General features: G+C 56.9%; 4 protein-coding genes across 4 annotated transcripts; 3 read left to right on the forward strand and 1 right to left on the reverse strand.

Annotated features, from left to right (window-relative positions):
- Positions 1–2,830: 2,830 nt before the first annotated feature.
- On the forward strand, positions 2,831–3,922 carry DCS_02642 (Chitin-binding, domain 3; the record flags this gene model as incomplete). Its single annotated transcript, XM_040799969.1, has 1 exon — positions 2,831–3,922. One exon carries the CDS (start codon positions 2,831–2,833, stop codon positions 3,920–3,922), a length of 1,092 nt encoding a protein of 363 aa, XP_040660852.1.
- Positions 3,923–5,653: 1,731 nt separating this feature from the next.
- Positions 5,654–9,007, forward strand: DCS_02643 (Sec8 exocyst complex component specific domain protein; the record flags this gene model as incomplete). Its single annotated transcript, XM_040799970.1, has 2 exons — positions 5,654–8,274; positions 8,344–9,007. The coding sequence occupies 2 exons, from the start codon at positions 5,654–5,656 to the stop codon at positions 9,005–9,007; spliced, it is 3,285 nt and encodes a 1,094-aa protein (XP_040660853.1).
- A 4,832-nt stretch (positions 9,008–13,839) lies between these two features.
- Positions 13,840–15,557, forward strand: DCS_02644 (Glucan synthesis regulatory protein; the record flags this gene model as incomplete). Its single annotated transcript, XM_040799971.1, has 3 exons — positions 13,840–13,853; positions 13,925–13,977; positions 14,065–15,557. The coding sequence occupies 3 exons, from the start codon at positions 13,840–13,842 to the stop codon at positions 15,555–15,557; spliced, it is 1,560 nt and encodes a 519-aa protein (XP_040660854.1).
- A 1,451-nt stretch (positions 15,558–17,008) lies between these two features.
- On the reverse strand, positions 17,009–18,538 carry DCS_02645 (uncharacterized protein; the record flags this gene model as incomplete). Its single annotated transcript, XM_040799972.1, has 1 exon — positions 17,009–18,538. The coding sequence occupies one exon, from the start codon at positions 18,536–18,538 to the stop codon at positions 17,009–17,011; it is 1,530 nt and encodes a 509-aa protein (XP_040660855.1).
- Positions 18,539–20,900: the final 2,362 nt, after the last annotated feature.

The following is a 20,900-nucleotide window of genomic DNA, read 5'->3' on the forward strand; positions in this document are numbered from 1 at the left end:
CATGCACGTGGCAGAGATTAGGGGGACGGAGATCAGGGGCATAGATGGCAGGGAAAAGAGGGGGTGGGGAGGGGGTGAGGAACGAGACGCATAATTTCCGCACCGTCGGACAGATGCCAGAGAGGCCAGGAGCAACCAAAGACCAACCACAACCAGGTGGACATTCATTTCTCACCCATTTCACCGCCAGTGCTACACACTGTGACCGATGCAGGTCGCGCTGTGGAAGAAGATGGCTTCTTCTTGCTTTTCTTCCCCTCGTTGCATACACCAATACCGTGTGGGAGTACAATGCACCAGTGCAGTGTGCATTTGCGGGAAAGGGTACGTCCACATCCACGCACGCAGGGTCTCAGATTTCCGACTTGCTCAACCACACCTGGGCCTGTGATACTTGCACTGCTTTCACCACCTTCACCGCTGCTCAACGATGCTCACGCGCGAAAAGCCGCGAGGGCACTGGCCAAGAATCGCGCCACCAGGGCAAATGCAGGCATCAAAGATTTCACAGGGACCTCGGAGCTCTCGTCCCCCCTGGTGGCCTCGCCTGTGGCGCTCCAAACATGGCCGTTCCGTCCGCTAAATCGCTCAGCCCTCACGTCACCAGCACTCCCCACCAAGGAACCTTCTAGTCTGAAACCCCGGACCCAGTTTCGGGCGACCCATGCGGCACCGACCACAAGGCAGCCATGATCGAAGCGGCTACGCGGCATGGCTTGGAGGCCTGACAAACGGGTGATTTCTTCGACGACGACGACAACTGTAGGGAAGCCTCGCCGGCCCGCCCTGCGCCATGAACCATGAACGACACAGTGACCCGACCCTGGTCGCAGCAGCCACAAGGGAGTCATCCGTGACGAGGACTCGGCCATCGACGACAACTTCTCCCCCTGCCTCAGACCGGCATTCTAAATGGCAGAGTTGCAGTCCCAATTCCACGTATACGGATACCGCTGGCACCCTGGCATGCACCTTTCTGCGATCCAGCAAGCTGGACAATATCAGGACACCAGCTCAACCATGAGAACAAACGACCAACAATAGCACAAAAACGTCCAGCCCTCTCCCCCTCCCCCCAGCCCACTTCGAACTCCTCCACCAAGCAGTGCTCTGCGCAACAGTTAGTGGCAATATATGCGTGTACATACTCACGCCGCACCATCTTGCAGACTGGCCAACAAACTCTCACTGGCGAGGGCATTCCGTTGAAGATGCCAAAGGCAGGCAGCGGTTTGATGGACCCACCGCTCAGCCAGGGGCGAGAGATGCAGGGGAGGGATCGACCAGCCGTTGCTGGCATCTGCAAGGCACTGCCGGCCGTCCCTGGGGTGGGGGAAACGGACGAATGGGCAGATGCCCACTGCGCAGCCATCAGTGCCACCCCTACCTGGAATGGCCGCGTGCGCAGCTGGTGCGGCAGCACCCCTGCAGAAGTCGATGCGATGTGCTGTGGACCCCTATCTGAGGCAGATGGCCGCAGCACGTCTCTCTGCGGACACGCCGGTGGGCCACAATCATTGGTGCTGCTGCTGCGGACGAGCACGGTACGTACCATCCAGCAGCCACCACCACCCAACCAACAGTTGGCTTCCGTTGCACGATGTGCTGGCGCAGGTACGCCTTCGGATACCTGCAACTAAATAATACTTACGGAACACCGTACGCAATGATGCCGATGCACGTACGGGATTTGCCGTACGTGCCCCTTGCCCGACAAAGCGAACCGACAAGACGAACGTATCGGCACGAGCATGAGCATGAGCATGAGCATGAGCATTGGTCAAGACGGAAGACGCGATAGCTAGGGTCAGCCATCCGTTGATTCCAACCGTTCACCCCATCGTCGTCGTCGTCGTCGTCGTCACAGGGCATCGGCAACAATGAGCACCACCAGCCCGACGCCGGCATTCAGATGCAGGCAAGGAGGGACGGGCTGCAGATGCTCAGGGACACCCTGCCGCCACAGCCAAGCATGTGGGGGATCATAATCATCGGATCGAACTGCCCTCGGCCCCTCGCACAGCTATGCCACTAGTCGTCGTAGTGTCGTGCTAGTTCGCACTATTACTTTTTCGCCATGACTCCGAAACTGGCTCGCCGGCCAATCACTGGCTTGCTGGACTAACTCCCTCAGCCATCGCGAACCCCTGCCCGGCCCGGTGCGTTTCGAAACGACGATATGGACCATACACTCTGCGTTCTGGACGCCGCACCCTCTGACGCAGCCCACCGACGACGGCGTTGATGCGTGCCATTCGCCGGCGGGTGACCACCTTTACGATGCCATAGGGGTCCATCAAATCATTCATCGCCCCTCTGGTCCATATCCCATGGCGCCAATGCCACCACCTCGGTGGGAGGCTAGCCCTCTCTCACCTCCGTTTCTCTACCAAACGCTTTCCTTCTTCCGTCCCATGGTCTTGGCCCCTGTGGACTCTGGTGCACGGCAAACCCGAGCGGTCGATGGGCCGGCCTCGTATAAGACCTGTTGGCTCCGTCCGCAACCTGTCGATTCCCGGGCTCCATCCACAGCAGACTTCCCTTCATTTCACTTCGCTTCGCTTCTCTTCTTCTTTACCAAAACGGTGCTTTGTCGTCACAGACAGACTCTACACTCCCTCGCCGTTTTGTGTGTTTGTTTCCGGTTCCCGAAAGCCTGCCTTTGTTTGCTTGACCACTTTGCAGACCTAGCGTCTCCTGATCCTCGCGTCACCTTGCACTCCCGCTCAACTCTTGAGGAGGACTATTTCTACATCTACGCCCCTCTTTTTCGTCCGGCACGATAAGATCCCCAAACTTTCATCATCATCAAACACACCTTTGCAGCAGCATGTCTCTCAAGACGTACGTCATCTCGGGCCTCGCCACCGTTGCCAGCGCCCACATGAAGATGAACAACCCGGTCCCGTTCAACAAGGGTGTCCTTGACAACGCGCCCCTCAACGCCGATGGTTCCGACTTCCCTTGCAAAGTCGGCTACAAGTACAGCTACGACGACAGCCCGAGCAACGTCTACGCCCAGGGAAGCAAGCAGCAGCTCTCCTTCACCGGCTCGGCCGTCCACGGCGGAGGTTCCTGCCAGGTGTCGGTCACGACCGATCTCAAGCCGACCAAGAACTCGGTTTGGAAGGTCATCAAGTCGATCGAGGGTGGCTGCCCGGCCAAGGGTCAGGCCGGCAACCTGCCGGCGAACGCGGCGGCCGACGACCCCTACAAGTACGACTTTACCATCCCCAGCAAGCTTTCCAGCGGCAACTACACCATCGCCTGGACTTGGTTCAACAAGATGGGCAACCGGGAGATGTACATGAACTGCGCGCCCATGAGCGTCACCGGCTCCGCCGGCTCGAGCGGCTTCCTGGACACGCTGCCCGACATGTTCGTCGCCAACATCGGCAACGAATGCGGAACCATGGGGAGCACGGACCTGAAGTTCCCGAACCCGGGCAACGACCTCGACAACTTCCAAGGCTCGACGACGGGATCGGCCATGCTCGTCGCCCCGACGGGCACTGGATGCCAGACAGGCGGCGGTAGCCGTCCTCAGCCCAACTACGGGTCACCCGACGCCGGCAACCCCCTTCCCAGCAACGACAACGCCGTCCAGCCGAGCAAGCCCGGCCCGGGCGGCGTCTTCCTGGACATGCCCTCGTCCGACCCTACGCCTGTCCCGACCACCAGCACCGTGGGCAGCGGCAGCAATTCTACCGGCAGCCACGAGGCCGGAACCCCGTGCTCGACCGAGGGCTTGTGGAACTGCATCGGCGGAACATCCTTCCAGCGCTGCGCGTCCGGCTTGTGGTCTACCACTCAGCCGGTGGCCCCCGGCACCCAGTGCGCCCCAGGCGAGTCGGCCGCCATCCAGATCACGCGTGCCAATTCCAAGCGCAGCCCGCGCCGGGCTCAGCGATTCTTTGCCTAAAGAAAAACAGGTTCGGTCGCAAGTCCTGGCGACTATGTGGAAGCAGTTGCGGCATGAAAGCGTTGGCATAGCCAGACTGGTGTGATGATGGCATTCGATCTGTATATGTAGACATATACCTATACCCTTGTGTTGAGCCTTTGGCCTGCATTGGCTTATGACGATGGACGATGCTGGAAAGGCAGACTTTTTATGAATTCTTTTGCATAGCGAAAATCAAACATTCGTTTTCTACCAATTATCCGACATGTCCACTTGGCGTCTCGCAGTTGCCATGTCGTTGCCATCCGTGCCTGTGATGCCATGATGGCCATGGTCAGGAGCATGGCCATGCTATGATGTGGATGTTGCCTCTTCTCATTGGTGATAGCCCATCACGACTCTGTTGTTCATGGCATTGTGGTGCTGAGGGGGCACGGGGCATTCACGCTTCTGCCTCGTTTGTTGTAGGCGGAGAATACAGGTAGTCTGTCACACGGTCCTCAAGCCTGCCAGGCGCGGTACCTGCCGAAGGTTAGAGACTGCCCTTTGACCCGGACACAGGAATCATGATGCTCGTTCATCTCGATCGTTGTGAAGTTACAGTCTAGTAGCAATGTCATTCTCTGCATCTCAAAACTGAATATCACGTGACGATTACTGTAGTTGAAGAGGAATCACAGCCGTAGGTGTCCTTGTTTCCCTCATCATCATCATGGCCTAAGACCCAGGGTTAACGTCGTCGAAACAGCACCTCGGGTATGGCGTCTTGGGATGGCGATATATCCCAGAGATGACATGACGACCATGTTCGTGTTTGGAGCATTGCTCATGTGATGTTTTTCAGGGCTGCATTCATGATACATCGAGGTACACACTTGCGCCATTGATGAACCAGCTATCGGTGATGGATGAGGTGTGGTTTACAGAATATACTTAGTATATGTACAGTAAGTAATACTTGTACTCCGTACAGGTACTGTAGCTGCACAGTATGATTGAACTGTACGAATGCTGACAATGGGGAGTTCGTGCTCAAGCTCGGTAAATTGTACTGTACGGAATAGATAAGTACATGTACAGTACCTGTACTTATGCACTCCGTAGAGGTACATACTTGCAAGTCCCTGTGCGCATGTAAACGGTATGTCGGAGTTCTCTGTACAAATAATACAGAGCAGGCACACCTACTGTAGAAACATGGAATACAGGTAATTACTTAAGTGCTACGGAGTACTCCGTACGGAGTATCACAATTACAAGACTCCTTTTCGGAATACAGGAGCACAAGTACTCCTCTCTGAGTACATGTACATGTACTTGTGCAGTACTTGTAAGGCCATGTAGCATTGGCACGTTCCTAGCAGGGGCTTGGGCACACTCCACCACAGGTGGGCCGTGCGGTTCCTCGATCCGCACTCGCTTTCGCACTGTCACTGGTGATCAGCAAGTTATTCTACGAGGACATTCAACTCCGCTTCCACCACACGGGCAACGGACGGACACCAGTCTACCAGTACGCGCAAAGTCGAGTAGCTACTCGGCTAGGTACACGCAAGCGAGCTGTCGTCGTTCGGACTCGTTCGTCACGAGCTGCCGGTCCCTCGGAGGCAACCGATTTCAGCACATCGCGAGAAGCCCGATCCGACCTGATCGGCCTACTCCTCGGCGCCCGCCCTCGGCCACGGCTACGATGATCGCTGGAGCCAGCCCGAGCCCCTGACCAAACTCGATCCGACGGCGAGGGCGACCATGTCGAGCCGCTACGGCGCACCGCCAACGCGCAACGGCAACGACTACGGCAACGACTACGGCAACGACTATGGCAACGACTACGGCAACGACTACGGCAACGACTACGGCAACGGCTACGGCGGCCAAGGCAGGGGGGGTGACGAATACGACCCGTACGGAGATGGGTACGGCAACGAACGATACGGAGGGCGGCCGGCGGCAGCACCATCCAGGAGCGTGCCCCGCATGACGACGTCGCGAACGCGAACGCAGGAGTCGAGTGCCGAAAGGCAGATCGCTCAGGTGCTGAACCACATCCGGTCCGAGTGGCCGTCGTTGTGCGAAAACAACAGCGTGCCCGTCCAGCTGGCCCTGCAGCTTCTCGACTCCAGCTCCGTCGGCCGCGCGCATGACTACGGCAGGTTCCAGGACACGCACCGGTACCTGCAGGACTCGCTCAAGAACATCGTGCACGAGCACCATCAAGGCTTCAACAGCTCCATCGGCACCTTTCACAAGATCCAGGGCAGCATACAGGCCTCGCAGAAGCGCGTCCGCGCGCTCAAGAAGTCGCTCGGCAGCGCCAAGACGAGCCTCTGCACCACGGATCCGGACCTCAAGAAGCTGTCGCAGACGTCGCAGAGCTACGACGAGCTGCTGCAGAGCCTCAACGAGCTGGACGAGCTGCGTGCCGTGCCGGACCAGCTCGAGGCCCGGATATCGGAGAAGCGCTTCCTGACGGCCGTCGAGGTGCTGCAGAACGCGATGCGAAGGCTGAGACGTCCCGAGCTCGACGACATCGGAGCCCTCAACGACCTGAGGAACTACCTCGCGAACCAAGAGACGGTGCTGATGGATATCTTGGTCGAGGAGCTTCACGAGCACCTCTATCTCAAGTCTCCCTACTGCCAGGACCGGTGGCAGAGTCTCGCCAAGAGCCAGGGTGCCAACGCCGACGGCTACGGAGATTCTAGCTCCATACTGCCCTTTCACATCGTCCTCGAGACCATCGACGTCGAAAAGTCCGTTTCCGAGGACCCGACGAGAAACCCAGAGTCGGACACGTTCTGCTACGTCGGCTTGCTCGTCGAGGCCTTGAACAAGCTGGGCAAGCTCCAGAACGCCGTCGAGACGCTCAAGCAGCGTCTCCCGGTCGAGCTCTTCGGCATCGTCAACGAGACCATCAACGAGGTTGACCAGAGACACCCGAGCTCGCTCAGGGGAGGTGCCGGCAAGGCGGAAGGCCTCCTCCTGTACGGAACCCGGCAGACGCAGATGAAGGCCGACGTCATCTACGACCTGCTGTGGACCTTGTACGGCAAGTTCGAGGCCATCGGCGAGGGCCACCGAATGTTCCACGAAGCCATCAAGGCCCTCATCCGACGCGAGGGCGCCGGCAACAACAGCGCGCTGCTCGGCAGCTTCAAGGAGCTGTGGCACCTGTACCAGAACGAGATCCGATCCCTGCTGCACAACTACGTCACGACCGACGCCGACGTGTATCAGTTCGACTCGCCGCACATGGGCGGCAACGCGGCCGGAGGCAAGGACTCGACGCGTGAGAACCTGTTCAAGTTTTCCCAGGCCGACGTCAAGTCGGTCGACATCGTGACCGAGTACGATGCGCTCGAAGGCATCATCCAAGCCACCGTGCCCGGACTCACCGGAAGCTCCCGGAAACCGGTGGCGGCGGCGGCGGCGGTGGCGAAGAAGAACCGAGCGATGGAGGAGAGCGGCGGCGGCGGCCGGCGCGAAACGGGGCAGGTCTTCGGGTCCGGCAAGCAGACGAACGGGTCGCACAAGTCGCTCGTCGAGCCGAGCGTCTTCAACATGAGCCTCCTGCTGCCGCCGACGCTCATCTTCTTGCAAAGGCTCCGAACCATCGTGCCGCCGGGCTCCGATCTCGCCTCGAGCGCGCTCACCACCTTCCTCGACAACTTCCTCGTCAACGTCTTCCAGCCGCAGCTGGACGAGACGCTCGACAAGCTGAGCGACGCCGTCTTCGGCGAGTCGGATTGCTTCCTGCAGGACCCCGCGTGGAACCAGTCCTCGTCGCGACCCATCTTCAAGGGCGCCGCCGCCTTCTTCGGCGTCGTGACGGCATTCTGCCGCATGCTCGGCACGATCCCGCCCGACCAAGCGCTGAGCTCCCTCATCGTCAACCAGATGATGCGGTACCACGATCACTGCCTCGGCTGGTACAGATCGCTGGTCACGAAGACGCACGGCAACGCCGAGGACGCGAGCAACCTGCGGGCGTCGGCCCGCTTCGCCGTCCAGCCGAGCGAGCTGCACGAAACGATGACGAGGCTCTGGACGGCCGACGAGCTCGACGGCGACCTGCTCGAGAAGGAGGTTCACCTGCTCATGGAGCAGACGGACGAGGTGAAGCTGGAAATGAACGACATCATCCAGGACAGGGACACCATCTCGTCACTGTGCCTGCTCTACACGAGCATGAAGTGGCTGGCGGCGAAGATTGTCGGCTTGAGGCACATAACGACGCAGAAGACGGACTCGTCGTCGCGGCAGACTCTTCCGCGACAGGCGAACCGACGGTGGGCGCTCATGAACGACCCGAACAAGGCCGCGTCCGACCAAGGCCCCGTCCACCTGCCGCTGACGCACGAGACGGTCCAGTAAGTGAAGGGGCACGAAGCGGCCTGGGTGGGGACGATGTGCTTGGCTAACGACGATGTGCTCTCCAGGGCTTTCGACAAGATCGTGGCGTCGTACGAGGAGCTCGCGGGCCTGGCGCTGCTGACGCTGCACGGCGAGGTTCGATGCCGCATCGTCTACTCGCTTCGCATGGCCTTGTCGCCCGAGCTGGCGCCGTACCTCCTCGACCAGGAGGTGCGGGAGCCGGACCCGCAGATCCTGAGCCTCAACCTCGAGCTCGTCCTGTTCGACGAGACCATCGTGCGCTTCCTGCGCAGCAAGGAGATTGCCTTTGTCCGGACGGGCCTCGGCCTGCTCATCAACTGCTACCTCGTCGGCAACGGCAGCCTGGCGTCGCCGATGAACGAGAAGGGCTGCGGCCGGATGCAGCTCAACATTCTCGTGCTGCAGCAGAATCTCAAGAACGTCGAGGAAGGCGTGGACCTCGCGCGCGCGGCAAACTACTTTGCCCTGTTCGAGAAGGGCCCGGACGCCATCGTGCAGAAGGCCAAGGACGACATGGAGGAGGACGAGGAGGGAGCGGCCAAGGAGATCCCGGGCCACGACAAGTTTTCGTACGATGAGCTCAAGGCCTTGGTGGAGCTCTGCTACAGCGAGCAGCTGGCCAACCCGGAGAGGGGAATCGCGTCGGCGGCGAAGAGGAGGATGGAGGACAAGCTTCTGGGGCTCAGCGAGCACATGTGGCAGACGTGAGGGCCCGGCAGCGGGCGCGCCCGTCGTGGTTGGGTGTTCCGCGTCGTGGCTGCGACGTAGCGAAGGGCGCATGACGACTCGCACGAGGGATCGGCCCTGCTCGCGACCCTGTTGCGCATGGGTCGCGAGTTATTCCTGGGTATCCGTGTAGGAGATGATGGTGGATGGATGTCCTGTATTCCACTCGAAACGAATGCTCGAGTCGCTTGGCATAATTATCACGTGGACGACAGAAGCAGGTTGCTAGAACGACATTCCGTTGACCTTTGTTCGACGAGGGCTGACGGCCAAGCACGATGTGCGAATAGGCAGGCACGGAACAATCGATCTTGTTTCGAGAGACATTCTGGACGCTTCCACGACGAGACACGACACCACGAGTAGGTGCCCTTTTTTTTTTGTCCAGCAGTAGTGCGGTACTTGCGAGTACATGGGAGTGTTTGCGGTTGTACTGTATTAGTAAGTATATACGTGGTAATAGTGCTCTGTATTGAGGGAGGAGTGAGCAGTACAGGTACGAGCAGCTGCAGGAGTAGGATTTTTTTATGTACCTACGAGTACTCCGTACTCGTTGCTAGTTCAAGCAGTGCACTGTACATGTACTTGCAGTGTACTTACTGTACGAAGTACCGACAAATACAGTAAGTACATGCTCCAATGCTTAGACATGTACGGAGTAATGCGTACCTACTCTGTACTCTGGTCCGTGCAGAGTACTGTACACCTACCTACTATTACTGTAGGTAAGTATGCATGCCATAGTAGGCAGTGACTTGCAATTACTTGCCTATTTGTACTCGTACTTGGTGCCTTACTTGGCGGGCTGGGAGATCATGCTGCAGTAGGGAGTAAGCGTCCTGGACTCGTGCAGAAATTACAAGCTCGATCCAGGCTGGAGCAACCTCATGTGGTGGCCACATATGTACTGAGTACAAGTACCTACTAGGTAGTAGATGACAGGTTCCTGCTCGCGATAAGTAATACAGTACTAGTAGCACCACATTGCAGTGCTTGTACTCCATCGGTACAGTACCACTGCTTTTGATGAAACGGCGCTTCGAAGAAACCCATGGTCGTCCGTTGGTACGCTGGTCGCAAATTCTAAAGAAAACTAAAGAAAGAAAAGAAAAGAAAAGCAACGTGCTACGCAAGCCAGGCTCTGAAATCCACCTTTACGGGGCTCTTTGTGGTGTTTCAACCTACATGTACGGAGTAAGTATGTATACGAACCTTCCAGCTGTACCGCCGAATCATGGCGCATTGCGATTGACGGTTCGTAGTTGCGTACTGTAATTATATAATTATAAGCAGGTACATGCATGTACCTCCGGAGTAAGTACTGGTATAATACTACTCCGTACTTGCCTCCTAGTATCTGCACCAACTAACCCGGTAGAACTAGTAATAGCTACCTAGTATGGAGTAGTATTACAAGTACTTGCTTGTAGTGCAGATACCCCCGTGCAGCACGCAGTGAGTACTAGGTAGGGACTAAGTCAGCATACACCTCTCACATTAAATCTGTACCGCACAAGTACCTACCACGAGTACAACTGCTGTAACTGCATAGTACTAAGGTACCTAGTACTGAAAGTACAAGCCAGCACTGGGCCATGTACTGTACGGACGCACCCAAAAGTAGGTGCGTATTTAGGTACTGTAAGTAGGTGCCTGCTAGGTGTACCTAAGTACTGTACACTCACCGCAGCACTTGCACACATACTTGTACATGTACGAGTACATATTACCTTAGTGCTTAGCAGCACGGATACAGAATGCAGGACCTGTAATTACTCCGTACTTACGGAGTACTAGGTACCTTGGTTAGTACTGTACTTCCATGAAGTCCACTGTGCCATTGCAGTCGGTCTCCGTAGCAGCTCCGCAAAGGGTACTCCGGACTGGTGACGTTCCCTCTTGCTGGCCTGAGCGTTTACTTGCCGAGGTACCACACTAATTAATCTGTACTCTGTACTCCGTACGGAGTACATTACATGTATTACGACTTCACTCAACTCAATTTGGTATCCATAATAGTAATCCTCCATACCATGACCTTGGATCGCCACATATGCGGTGGGGAATGACCTGCTTCAGCTTCGGCTCGCCCCTTGGTGAATGGCGCAGATGACCTTTTGAGCCTGGCGGCCCCTTGTGGTGCATGGAGCGGACGAGTTGCCATTTGTCGCATCGGAGCTGGCTGGTCGTACGTACCATCGGCCTGTGTGTAGATGTGTAGATGTGCATGTACGACGACAAACGCATGCATGTGCAGGACCTACATGGGCGCATCTGGACGCCACGCCGTACCTGCATTTATATTGCTTCAGCTCCCGAGGTAGATGCCAGTTAGGTGCTTACGAGGCTTACGACCGAGACATGAGATGCACCCCCCCCTTTCGATGTGCGGAGCACTTGGGCGGCCAAGTACCTGGAGTACTAGCACCTCCAGCTACTGATGTACTGTAGTTGTAGGCAGCAAGTAAGCACAAGTAAAAGCGCAAGTACTTGTACGAGGAATATTGCGTGCTTTTCTCCATACGGAGCTTTAATGCTGTCATATTCGTACATGTATAGATTACTGACGCAGTGGATAGTACTTAAGTAGAAACGGCATGCCAATGTCGTATGGGTACGGAGTAATGGTGCCAGCATCCTTGCTCGCGACCGTCATTAAACCAAAATAAAGGCCAAGTAATTGCACTTACTTCCTGTACGGAGTACGGAGTACACCTGTGGAGTATACTTAGCTGTAAGTATGCACTTGCGAGTGCAGTTACCTACTAGGTAATACCTAGGTAATGCATGTACAAGCACCGAACGGAGTATTACTTCACATGTACAGACACTACGGAGTACAGGTACGATGAATGCACACTGCCAGTGAGCAAGCAAGCATGTCCAGTGCGGCGAACCGCGCGTTTCGCTAGTCCCATGCTCCATACTTGCGTCGTACAAGGGACGTACGCGTCTACTTACATTGGCATAGTACTAGTTGTACATGTACTTGTGAGGAGCACTTGCAAGTAAGTAAGTGCTTGCATGTGGCAAGTGCATGTACGTACATGTACATGCACGGGGTACTCCGTACAGGACACTGTTCTCCATGCAACCGCCCAAGCGCATGTGTTACTTACTCACGGACAGTGCAAGTTCTTGTGTGTACTTACTGTACTTGGTTGTACTTGCGTATCATGTACATTAGATCCAAGCATTGACATGTCCACACTGGCCACTGCCCCGGACCCAGTGGGAAACAATTAATACAAGGTACGGAGTACAGTAGATTATATTAGATTAATCCCGTCTGTGGTTCCTGTCGCCAACGGTGAGAGCTGTGAATGCACGCCGCAATCGTTTCTTCCTGCCATTCGCGACCCTCCCGCCATTGCCCTCGTATACAAATACCTTGGTGTGCACATACTTACAGTAGTTATAGGTGTAACTACAGTACTGCATGTACTCCGTGCCAATTCACCAATCCAGCCTCGCTACCTACGTGTACTTGTACATGTACATATGCGCCGCACCAGTCGAGATACATCTCCTGGCATATCAACATGAAGGACTTCAGCCGAGCAGGTCTCCCTATCCCCCCCCCCAAAGTACAGGCCGCTCCTTGCCGTCTTGCAGGCCCTCCATGGCTGCACTGCCACTTCTGCCAGCATGAGGACGGTACTTCCATGCAGGGTATTGGTCCCCTGACACTTGCGGCACCCCGAAATTACCAGGTACCTACCTAGTAGGCGCCCCGTACCTACGACTAGCGCTGTCACTACAGGTACCTGCGGCGGGTAATAATAGCACTGAAGGAACCTGTCGGAGCAGCGCAAACTACTCCGTGCTGAGGCGAGTAATGTAAAGCCATACGAACCTACCGTCCTCCTCTCCTCCGCCTCCTCCACAACCAAGATTGCCCTGTTCGCCAAGAGTCTTTCCACGCCAATTCCGCCCGTCGCATTGCCATTGTTCGCCTGCCATCAGATCGTCTCTTCATCCTCCCACATCCTTTTCTCGCCTCTTCGCGCGCGTCGTGTCGGAATCGTCTCCCCCAGCATCGCCTTTCGAGCATCGCTTCGGCCGCCGTTTCTTCAGACGGACGAAAGGCTGCTAGTCTGCCCCGGACTAGTAGGTGGACATTCGACTTAGGGGGGTGCAAAGGGGCAGAGGCAGAGAGGGAACACCCACTGGGCGGCCTGGGAACACTGTGGAGGAAAATTCCTCCACATCTGCTCGCACTGCCTCATACTTGCACACGGCAATAATACTCCCAACGCCCAAACCGGAACCTCCTAACCCACCTCCCACTCCCACCCTCCATCATCCATCCTCCACCGCCCTCCTCCACCACCACCCTCCACCACCGCCGCCCTCCACCACTCTTCTCGTGCCGTGCCCTCGTCCGAGGACAGACTCGGTGCTCCTCATCATCAGACATCCACCAGGCGGCAACCGTCGACGAGAGAGGTCCCTCCCGCCACCACCCTGTCCCGTCCCTCCTTCGACTGCCTTCTCGCGCTCGCGTTGCTTTGCATTCGTTGTCACATCCTGTGCTCCGCGCCAGCGTCAAGGCCGCAAGCCTGTCGAGGTCTCGTCCGAACTCTCCCTCCCGTCGGTCGTCGCGGCTTGTTCCATCACCCCGTCACCGTCCGAATCGACGCTGGTTCCCTGCTGCGGATCGCACACCACCGCCTCCTGCACGGCCTTCTCGTCCTATTGATCCCCCCCCCCCCCCAACCCCCTTTTGTTTCCTTCTTGTTTCGTTCAACACTCTGCCGAGCCGCCTCTGAATTGCCGTCGCGACATTGGCCGCGAGTTGTCGTACAGCGACCATGGCGAACTCAGGGTCCGTTGCCTCCCCAGCCTCGCCCATCCCTCATCGTCGACACGATGACGTCGCTGACGCTCCGACGGCAGTTTCGGCATCGCCCTCCGCTCCTTCTGGCACACCATGACCAGCAACGATAGACGTGAGACCTCCTCCCTGTTCCCTCGATTAAAATGAATCGAATCGACCCTCGGACGAGAGCAGGGGCTGATGCCAGACGCTGTCGCAGACTCCTCCTTCGACTCCCCGCAACGGACGGGACGCCATGTTCCGCTGCACGACGGACGGAGCGGCATCATGACGGGCGTCGCGACGGCATCCGAATCTCGCGCCGACGTCAGCTCCCCGTACTGTGACGATTCCGGACGCGCGTCCCCCTCGGATGTCGGTGGCTTGAGGACGCCCTCCAACGGCGCCTACTCGCCGGGCCTGCGGTCCTTGTCCGCCAAGAGGTCGGAAGGCCTCGAGGTGCCGAGCTCAAACGGCGGCGACGTTCCGATGCAGCCGTTCGAGGACGGCCTCGCACCCCCGCCCCCCGTCCTCCACTCGTGGACGAGGATAGACGCCTGGGCCGAGGAGAACTACTGCGAGCTCTGGGACCAACTCGGCGAGGGCGCCACCACCAACGACCTCAACGACCTCGAGCATCAGCTCGACTGCTCCCTGCCGCAGGACGTGCGCGAGTCTCTCACCATCCACGACGGCCAGGAGCGGGGAGGCAGGCCCACCGGCATCATCTTCGGCTCCATGCTCATGGACTGCGAGGAGATTGTGCAAGAGTGGGAGACGTGGAGGCGGGTCAACCACCAGTTCCTGCTCGACACGGCCAACGCCAAGCCTCCGACGCCGACCAAGGCCGTCGGAGGCGGTGTCGAGGCGTCGTCGTCGAAGCAGCGGCCGTCGACGTCGTCGTCCGACAACCCCGAGGAGTGGCGCCAGACCCTGCTGTCGAGGCAGGGCTCGGTGCCTGCCAACGCGGTGCAGAAGGCCTACGCCCACATCGGCTGGATCCCTCTCGTCCGCGACTGGGGCGGCAACAACTTGGCCGTCGACTTGGCTCCCGGCCCCGGCGGTCGGTGGGGGCAGATCATCCTCTTCGGCCGCGACTACGACACCAAGTACGTCGTTGCCCGCTCCTGGGCCGCCTTCCTCGCCCTCGTCGCCGACGACCTCAACAGCGGAAAGTGGTTCGTCGACGACGACAGCGGCGAGCTCAAGCTGAGGGAGTTCAAGGATGCGCGCGTCGAGCCGGCCTACTTCAGCATCCTGCGGTGGAGGATGGACCAGAAGCACGGCCGACGTGCGGCCAAGCGTGTGTCGATGACGCCGGCCAAGATGGGCTCGCCTCGCGGCTCGCGATCCAACTCGCCCTACGCGAGCCCCCCCGAGACGAGTGGAGACATGCGCGGTCGATCTCTGCAGCGCCTTAGCGCATCCTCCCCCCTCGCGAGCCCCATGCGGTCCATGTACGGCAAGGCGCCGCTGAGCAAGGTGACGGAGGAGTTGACGATACAGGACATGCCCACGCCGGAATTGCAGCCGAGCAAGCTGGTCGAGGTCGAGACGCCGCGGGACAGCGAAGAGGAGAAGGCCGAGCTCTCGATCCTCGCTCCGCCCGAGCCGGAGGTCCCAAAGGACAAGGAGATGGAGAAGCCCTCGAGCAAGACGAACGGCAAGCAGCCTGCCGCTGTTGATGATTTGATGAAGACGATTGAGATATAGGCCGAGGTTCGGAACGAACATGATGCAACCATCCACCATTCACCATTCACCATTCACCATCCATCATTCGCCATCCACCATCCATCATTCGCCATCCACCATTTACCATTCACCATCTATCCACTCACGCCCGCGCGCGCAATCGTGCACGCAAGCACAGCCGCGCAAGGCCATGGCACGACCTTGCTTCGCCGACGGCCTCGCCCGTCGAGGTAACTGCCGAGGGAGCCTTGTTGCAGAAGATGAAAAATTCAGAACTGCGGATTTGGCGTTTGGGCCTGACGACCCTGGAGACTCATTTCCCATTTGCCATTGAGCGGTGACGGGCCCTTCGTCTTGGTGGTGCGAAGCTGCATCGTATCCCATGCCTTCGCCCGACACTTGTTTGCATTTCTTGCCCGCCAGCAACGCCAACGCGCGCATTATAGACGGCTCGGTGTAGAATATCAATACGGTTGGCGGTACCGTTCGCGCTCGGTGCTGGCGTGGGAGGCGACTTTCCTTTCAAATGCCTTGGGCGCGAGGAGCGGCGTCGCATTAATGAATCGATGTGAGCGAATTGCTCGCTCGGGGGGAGGGCACCGCACGGCGGCCAAGCAGAGAACGGAAGCTGATGAATATAAGATTATCTTGTCCGATTCGGCTTTGAAACGAGTGTGTCTGGCCATGACCCATCCGTCTACAATGCGGCATGCACATACAAAGATACGGGTGCATGGTATCCCTAGATCCGAATGTTGGATTCGGGTCTCGAGATGGCCCTCGAGGATGGCCCTCAAGGTAAGCAAGGGACGGCGACGACGACGGTTCCGGCCTGCATGGTCACCCCCGATTGTTCAACGTACATTGCATCGCACGCATGCAGCGAGTGCATGTAGGTGCCGTCTTGCTTCTTCCTATCTCGACTTGTGCTATACTCGTGCGAGACGTCGGCCGCGTCATTGTTTCGCCGTCGGGCAAAATCGGCCCGCTGGCGACGGCCAACTTTCCGCCTCGATCCGTGCTTCTCGCATACCTTGTCATGGTCACCATGCGTTCCATCCCTCGACAGGCCCCAACCGTGGTCGATAATGGCGGCATCTACCGTCCTCGCGGTGCCTACACTCTTGCTCCTCGCTCGACCATCTTCTGCCTACGTTGGGGCGAGGGAGACGTCCTCAAACGACGTCCGATTTTGGCATGACCAGTCTATCCCGTCATTTTTACACCCTTCTTCAGCGTCGGCACATGATATTGCCGGTTCCTTCATCGTGCCCACGCTGGGTTCCGCTGAGGACGTCATCAGGGTATCGATATTGCATGCGAGTGGGTGGCTTGGCCAAGACTCTCTGGGTCCGGTCCCGGTCCTTGGCCATGTTGAGACTGTTCTTGCTTTCGTGTTCCGATACTGGCGAGCGAGTCGAGTTCTCGATTAATCGTGTGAAAGCGTCAAATACACTTCTACCATCGCATCATGCGACAAAATCCACCCCGACGGTTCCGCGAGCACGCCGCTGGCGATGGACGCCGTCAGGCCCAGCGTCATCATCCTCGTCGACGTCTTGCGAACGAATTGTGCTTGTTGGCACCGAAGCAGAAACGTTTCTCAGCCCACCTGGCAAGGAGGGCGAGTGCTCGTGGGCAAGGCTCGTCGCTTTCGAAGCCCGTTTTCCCTCAGCTTCCTCTGCCGATTCCGCTTCGGCCTGTGTCAATTTCGCCACCACACACTCTTCCTCTGACGGTGCACTGAGTGAAAGGAGTGGTTTATTGCGACGGCAATCCTCGCGGAATTGGTAAGTTTCAGGACCCATTGCTTCCACGACCCGCTTGTGTTGTTCTTCAGCCGTGAGAGCAAGAAAATCATGCTGCTCTTCGCTTGGAAGCGAGAGAAAGAGGTCCTTTTCGTCAGGAGGTAGCAAGCCTCCTGATCGAACGCAACTAGCGGATGGAAATAAAGCACCGATGCCGAGGAAGCCGGGATGGCAGTACACATTGTCAGTAGTAGGAGGGTGATCGGCGGCCCCCATGGTGACGATGGACTTGGCGAAACTCTTAAACGGAAGCTCCCGGAGAAGCATTCTAAACTTGGATGAGTTTCTGTATGAGTTTCTGTCATGATGTCCCATTCTCATCCATGTTTCCTTCTGCTTAGCGAGAGCTTTGAGACGATGAAACTCGAGCTGCTCCCGTCCGCATTCTTGTTCTTGTCCGCGTTTGCACAGGAGGAAGCCGAGTGCCGACTTTACTACGCTGCGCGAGTGCTGCAAAGGGGAATCCCACCCCTTGTCATGCGCTTGCTTCAAGAGTCGCTGCTCAGCCTGTTTCAGCGGCTTTCCACGCAGGCTCCTCCAAAACGGTTCGTCCTTGGCTGCCGGATGGTCCCTCGGGAAGCCGGCAAGCTCGGGCTGCGGGTCACCGACACCATTGTTTGCCCATTTGGACGCCAGAAATCCCCTAGACGGCTTGAAGGTGAGCTCGGGACTGGCGCCGTTGTTGCTTGACGATGTCGACGCCCCGACTTGTGCGACGCTCCTGATCTGATCGGCACGGATGCCTCCCAACGCCACCCACTCCTGCTGATTGGGGTAGAGGTTATGCCCCTTGAGGGTTTCGGATACGGAGAAGATGTTTTCCGTAGGCTGGAGTTCATATATGTAGCCTGGCTTTCCGCCCAGTGCCCTGATGGCGACCTTTGGATCCGTCGTGGTGGAGACGAATAGCGAGTTCTCGGGGGCTCCCCCTCCACTGACGCCTCTCATATGGGCATAGACGCTTAAGCCGGCATCATTGTTCAAGTCGTTGCCGTGGGGCAGAAATCCGCCTGCTTTCCATATCTTCTCGGGGCTCCGGAGGTCACCGCGGAATAAGCGGGTTGGTTTGTCGTTGCCGAGGCCTCTTGGCACTTTGTATCTCCCGACGCTGTAAGCGCACACCCCAAGTGGCCACCCGATGCCTGCCAACAGTATTGACAGAAGCAGGGTGAGCCGGCACCGTGGCAACATGGTCTTGTACGCGTGCAGTCGCCGCCCTTGTGCCTGAGCAAAACGTACGAATGTCGGGGGCTCCCTGGCGTTGCAAGCGGTGCGAAAGAGAGGAGATGCCGTTTACGGATGACGGGTTGTCTGATACGGAGCACTCTGCATCCTATATATACGTCGTGGACGGCCCGCGTGATGTATCGCCTGACTGGAATATGACCATCGTTCTTCCTCGCCCTATCTGTCTCCTATTCGGTCATATACGTCGAGAGCACGGCAAGGCGGACATGGGCAACGAATCCACCGGACAAACGAAAGACAAGCAGATACACGGTACGAGAGAGGGATATCCCTTGTCCAGGTCATGCACCTCTCAAAGCCCGGAATACGTACAATCCGCTCGTTCTACCTTCCCACTCTTGCTAGGCTTATCCGCTTGCTGCTCGTACAACTAGTTCGTAGAACAGAAACATGACGGTCTCCCCATCGTATTCACGCATTGAAGGCACATGTGCTAAACGGCAGTGTCGTATGTTCACGGGATGTATTATGCGAGTGCAATATTCCATTCGCAAACCAACATCCAACACACACTGAGATACGCTCCGGTCGTATTCCCTTGGTTTCAATCTCTCTCAGTAGGAACATCACATTTCTATTTGGGCATATACGTTGTGCCTAGGTACATACACAGCAAGACTTTGTGCAGTAATAAATCAAAACGATGACGTGCAGATCGATTCCTCTCCATCCGGGACGGGAGTGAGTGGGTCGATTCGACCCGTCCCTGTCGTATTGCAGAGGCAAGGATCTCGTTGCACGTAGATATTCCCCGTAGTACAGGATGTACTTTGTAGGGTACAACTACTGTACTCATGCATTGCAATACGAATGCAAACGTCAACTGCCAAGGCATGATTCCTTTCGTTTGCACAGATACGATTGCCCACCCTTATTATTGGCTCACAACTGGACCAGCTGCATAAAGGAACGATCCGGAGCATTCCATTATACACGTTGCCCGAGACTAGCTTGATACAATTGGAGTTATTGATAGTTATCACAATTCGGGACCGAATATGCGGTCATATGGACGGTTCTTTTCGATCCGGGTCTGCTGTCGTGAAGAAAAAAGGTATGAATCCTTGGCCTGACTTGGCTACCGCCATCGGCCTGTCCGTATCCACGAAGGCGACAGCTGCTGCACTCGTGATAGAGTCGTAAAGCCGATGATAATGTGCTAGAAGAAAAAGTTCATGGTCCATGTCGAATCATCAATCAAGGAAGAAAGCCCGTGGAGGAAGGGGTGCCTTGAGCAAGAATCGCCCCCAGCAAGTACGTTGTGGCCAAGGCAACATTTCCATACAAAGGGGAGATTGTGCGCCTCCATGCTGATGGTTTCCGTGCCCGCAATACATGTAATTACATTGAAGAAAAAAAAGAAACCTGGATGGGGAAACTCAACCTTCAGCCTGGCCGTCATGTGCATACATTGACTAGCCCGTAACAGTTACTTGGATGGGGAATACGATCACGATTTGAATCAAAAATTACGGATACTCGTATCTTCATCGACCATCGTGAGGGAGACAGCGGGGCCGCTCGCTAGTGGCAGCCGCCTGCGCCCTCCTTGAGAATCATCCACCTGACGTTCCTCGGTCGCGGCCGGGTTGGGCTGTTAAGCCGTCGTGCATTTGCCGGTACTGGCTGATCTCACCCGTGATTTTGGATCAACTATTCCGGTAGTTGACGCTCCGCACTGACCCTCGGACCGATGTCCCGTCGACGGCACGAACCCAGGATATCATCCCCTGCCGTACGCAGATTACCCCCAAGGTGTACGAGAATATATGGCTGTTCAACATTCCAGGGTTTGATACATCGATGAGGAATTTTGTCTTCTCGATTTCGCCTCTCTGTACCATATGGCGGGGCTTACCAGCGTCGATCTGTGAATGGATACTGGAACCATACCGCCGCGTCGCCATGTTCCTGCTCGTGTATTCGGATATCCTCGACATGGCCACTGTTGCCGATACTCGATGATTTTGTGGTGAATCGATGGGATGAAACCACGCGGCCGCCGAGCTGTTGCGAGATTTCTTAGAGGACAGCAAATAAGGGAGTGTTGTGCTGTACTCTCCCAGTACAACAGCAGAGCGGCTACCGGGGAAGTAACCTTTTCTTTCGAGTTGTATCAATCAATGATTGGCATGATGCGAAAGCGTAACCATCGCCTAGTGTTGCTTGCGAAAACCACCGAGTAGCGAGGGGGAAAAAAATAAAAACTCTTCAAGCATCGAAACTCGAGCACCGAGGTAGACTTTGGAGGATCCTTTCATAGGTCTGACGAGGCAAACGAAGGTCCAACAAAGCACCTGATTAC

The sequence above is a fragment of the Drechmeria coniospora genome, chromosome 01 (assembly GCF_001625195.1).
Source record: "Drechmeria coniospora strain ARSEF 6962 chromosome 01, whole genome shotgun sequence".
Lineage (NCBI taxonomy): Eukaryota > Fungi > Ascomycota > Sordariomycetes > Hypocreales > Ophiocordycipitaceae > Drechmeria > Drechmeria coniospora.